The sequence below is a fragment of the Vanellus vanellus genome (assembly GCF_965231255.1).
Source record: "Vanellus vanellus genome assembly, contig: HAP1_SCAFFOLD_53, whole genome shotgun sequence".
NCBI lineage: Eukaryota > Metazoa > Chordata > Aves > Charadriiformes > Charadriidae > Vanellus > Vanellus vanellus.
This window is the reverse complement of record NW_028128477.1, coordinates 1-4,131: the sequence shown is the minus strand read 5'-3', so window position 1 is coordinate 4,131 and position 4,131 is coordinate 1. Positions and strand designations below refer to the sequence as shown.

General features: G+C 53.7%; 1 protein-coding gene across 1 annotated transcript; it reads right to left on the bottom strand.

Moving 5' to 3' along the window:
* Positions 1-648: 648 nt before the first annotated feature.
* On the bottom strand, positions 649-1,638 carry LOC309684329 (olfactory receptor 14A16-like; the record flags this gene model as incomplete). Its single annotated transcript, XM_082500262.1, has 1 exon — positions 649-1,638. The coding sequence occupies one exon, from the start codon at positions 1,636-1,638 to the stop codon at positions 649-651; it is 990 nt and encodes a 329-aa protein (XP_082356388.1).
* Positions 1,639-4,131: the final 2,493 nt, after the last annotated feature.

Genomic DNA, 4,131 nt, shown 5'->3' with positions numbered 1-4,131 from the left:
AAAGGGCTACAAAGATGATCAGGGGACTGGAGCAACTTTCTGATGAGGAAAAGCTGAGGGACTTGGGGCTTTTTTTGTGTGGAGAAAAGAAGACTGAGGGGGGATCTTATTAATGCGTATAAATAGTTAAATGGAGTGTGCCAGGGAGATGGGAACAGTCTTTGTTCAGTGGTGCCCAGTGACAGGACAAAAGGTAACGGGCACAAACATGAACGTAGGAAGCTCCATCTTAACATGAGGAGAAACTTCTTTCCTTTGAGGGTGGCAGAGCACTGGCACAGGCTGCCCAGAGAGGTGGGGGAGTCTCCCACTCTGGAGACATTCCAAACCCGCCTGGAAGCCGTCCTGTGCCACTGCTGTAGGTGCCCCTGCTCTGGTAGTGGAGTTAGACTAGATGCTCTCCAGAGGTCCCTTCCAACCCTGACCATTCTGTGATTCTGTGATCCTTATGCACATGAGGTCTTTGGGTCCAGGAAAAGAAAAAAAAAAAAAAACAAACAAAAAAAAACCCCCCAAAAAAACAAGCATGAGAAGAAGAACAGTAACATCACAGGTATATAATAAAAAAACAGAATGAAAAAAAAAAAGAAAACAAAACAACAAAACAACAAGAAAAGCAGTAAGGTAAAATGCACAATTGAAGAAAAGTTAGTCCTGGTCTTTGCTGTAATACTGTGGGAGCCCTTGTGGGATAATGGGCACCATATTAATTGTAAGTAGATTGTATTGCAATAATTTGTACAGGGCATCCTTGATTTCCTTGTTCCTCATGCTGTAGATGAGGGGATTCACTGCTGGAGGCACCACCGAGTACAGAAATGACACAAGAAGATCCAGGGGTGGGGAGGAGATGGAGGTGGGCTTCAGGTGAGCAAATACAGCAGTGCTGATAAACAGGGAGACCACGGCCAAGTGAGGGAGGCACGTGGAAAAGGCTTTGTGCCGTCCCTGCTCAGAGGGCATCCTCAGCACGGCCCTGAAGATCTGCACATAGGACACCACAATGAAAACAAAACACCCAAAACCTAAGAAAGAACTTAATACAAGAAGCCCAACTTCCCTGAGGTAGGAGTGTGAGCAGGAGAGCTTGAAGATGTGGGGGATTTCACAGAAGAACTGGTGCAGGGCATTGCCCTGGCAGAGGGGGAGTGAAAATGTATTGGCCGTGTGCAGGAGAGAATTGATAAACCCACTGCCCCAGGCAGCTGCTGCCATGCGGACACAAGCTCTGCTGCCCAGGAGGGTCCCATAGTGCAGGGGATGGCAGATGGCAACGTAGCGGTCATAGGCCATGATGGTGAGGAGAAAATACTCAGCTGAAATAAAAATGAGAAAGAAAAAGAGTTGGACAGCACACCCTCCATAGGAGATGGCCCTGGTGTTCCAGAGGGAATTAGCCATGGCTTTGGGGAGAGTGGTGGAGATGCAGCCCAGGTCCAGAACAGAGAGGTTGAGGAGGAAGAAGTACATGGGGCTGTGGAGGCGGTGGTCGCAGGCGATGGCGGTGATGATGAGGCCATTTCCCAGGAGGGCAGCCAGGTAGATGCCCAGGAAGAGCCCGAAGGTCAAGAGCTGCAGCTCCCGTGTGTCTGCGAACTCCATGAGGAGGAAGTGGGTGATGGAGCTGCTGTTGGACATTAGTTATTTCTTTTATGGGGGCTCTGTTAAAGGAAGGAAAAGACAGGAAAAAATCAGGACAGAATTCTATGAGCCCATATACTCCATTTTTCATAGATATCACCCCCAGTTGAAATGCATTTTTTATCTCTGGGTGGTGCTGGCTGAGTGTGGTGTGAGGAGCAGCACCTCTGCCCCTGTGCTGCTGAGGAGTCAGCCCTGCTGTGCTGCAGTGGGTACAAGGGAGCTGCTCTGTGACAGCTCCAACCGTCACAAGGGGTGTCAGATATAATCCACCTGTAATGGAAAAGTTCAATATTTGCACTCATGGCTCTCCAGAGCGTGGGCTGCAGAGCAGAGGGTTAGCATGTCCTTATAAATTTTTGCCTGTGCTTTTTATTTTCCATGATAACATCTCATGAATGTAGAAATCCTCATTTTGATGACTAATCATGTTACGATTCTTCAGACGGGACAGACGAGTTCAGCTCTCTTTGGCTTAAAGCAGAGTCAGCAGAGCTGCACTGTCCATCGGGGTTTTGCCCATCTGCCCTCTGCTTTTGTTTCATCTGCCTTCGAGATGACTCCACACACAAACTACTTTTTAAAAAATACCAAACAGCTGAACTCATATGGGATGAGGGGAGCACTGGTTGAGAGGGCAGATCTGCAATCTCTTCCCTGTCCCAGCGCAGAGATGGAGCTGTGATGGAGAGAGCAGGACACCACCCCTCCCCGAGAGAAGCAAAGCTCTCTGAGAGGAGACTGCCCACCCCCGAGGAAAGGCTCAGCACTCCCCAGGACCCGACGGCAGCGCTGTGCCTTGCTGGGGGCAGCTCGCAAGCCCCACAGGACCGGCAGAGCAGGCAGTCGGGGTGCCGCAGAGGAGATGATGTGAAGAGAGAGTGCGCTCAGGTCCCAGCAGACAGCGCCCAGCAGACACCTCCATGGAGGAGCCCAGGAGAGCTGGCTGAAGGCAGCCTCCCCTCGGGCGTGTTGGCAGTTTCCCCCCGGCCCTTGCCCCTGTCTCTGCTGCCTGGGGCTGTCCCTGCCAGGAGCTGTTGCTCTGTGCCCAGGTCTCCCCCTGCCAGTGCCCCAGAGCCCATCCCACCCGCTGTGTGCTCAGCTCTGCCCTGCAGCCCCCTCCCAGCAGCAGGGCACTGCCCAGGGCCAGCTCCCTCTGTGCGGGTCCTGAGGAGTGGAGCAGATCCAGCCTGATGCTGCAGGCAAAGGGGATGCTGGCGCTGTCTGTGGGTAGAGGAGTGAGTGCAGGCACTTGATGAGGTTTGTGGCAGATCTGCTGATCCCTCATTGTCACAGTGACAGCTCCTTTCCCTTAGGAGAAAGCTGCGAGCACAGAGCCTGGAAAGGTCTTTGTCTTTAAGGTAGCCCCTGCCTTGACTTTCCCCTTGCAGTGCTGCCTCTGCCAATGTTCTGGGGGTGGTCAGCAGCTGTGAGCAGCCGTGACCCATGCAGCGCCCTCTCAACAATAGAAAGACCCTGCCCTGACAGGGTCACTCCTTCCTCCCACAGCTTCTCCCCACAGAAGCTCCGTGGGAGCTCCCCGGGCAGGCGCAGAGCTGACATGGCAGGCGGCAGAGTCCCTGCCCGGCACACAGCCCCCGGGCTGCAGGGACCCTGCTGGCAAGGACAGCCCTGCCCACCCCTGCCTGCACACCGATCTGCAAACCCCGGAGCCATCCCTGGGAGAAGGCAGCTGTCCGTCATTGTCCCTCTGAAGGTGCAGCAGGACATCCATGCTCTGAAGCACATCCTCCTGCTCCACACCAGACAAGCCAGGAGAGCCGTCCTGACAGCTCCTATCAGCCATGGCGTGTGCCAGCTCTAGGAGACACTGCCAGGAACTCATCTGCATTGCCCCACAGCCAGAGACTTACCATGTGAAAGGCTGCGAAGGTTTCTCCCCCGGTTAGCTCTCTCCTGTCCTCCCACCCCAGACTGCCTTTACCCCTCTTCTCTTCTCTCTCTTCTCTTCTCTTCTCTTCTCTTCTCTTCTCTTCTCTTCTCTTCTCCTTCTCTTCTCTTCTCTTCTCTTCTCTTCTCTTCTCTTCTCTTCTCCTTCTCTCTCTTCTCTTCTCTTCTCTTCTCTTCTCTTCTCTTTCTCTTCTCTCTCTTCTCTTCTCTTCTCTTCTCTTCTCTTCTCTCTCTCTTCTTCTCTTCTCTCCCCCTCGCTGCCTGCAGGCACTGCCCTCAGTCCTGCTCCTGGGCAGAGCTGTCTCTCTGCAGTGCTGCCCGCTTGCCAGGAGCTCCCTCCGGCCCAGCAGCCCAGCCCAGTTTGGCAGCAGAGGACCAGCCCACGGTGGCACTCTCTCTGTCCCCTCTGGGCTCCCTCAGAGATGTCCCTGGGGCTCCAGGGGAACCACCTGGGAAACAAGCTGAAGTCATCACTGATCTTTTCTCCCTCTGCTGGGCAGAGAAACTTCTTCCCTGCAGTGCCATTTCCCCCTTTCGGAGACAGAGCTATGTCCAACAATCCCCTCTTCTTGCCCCACT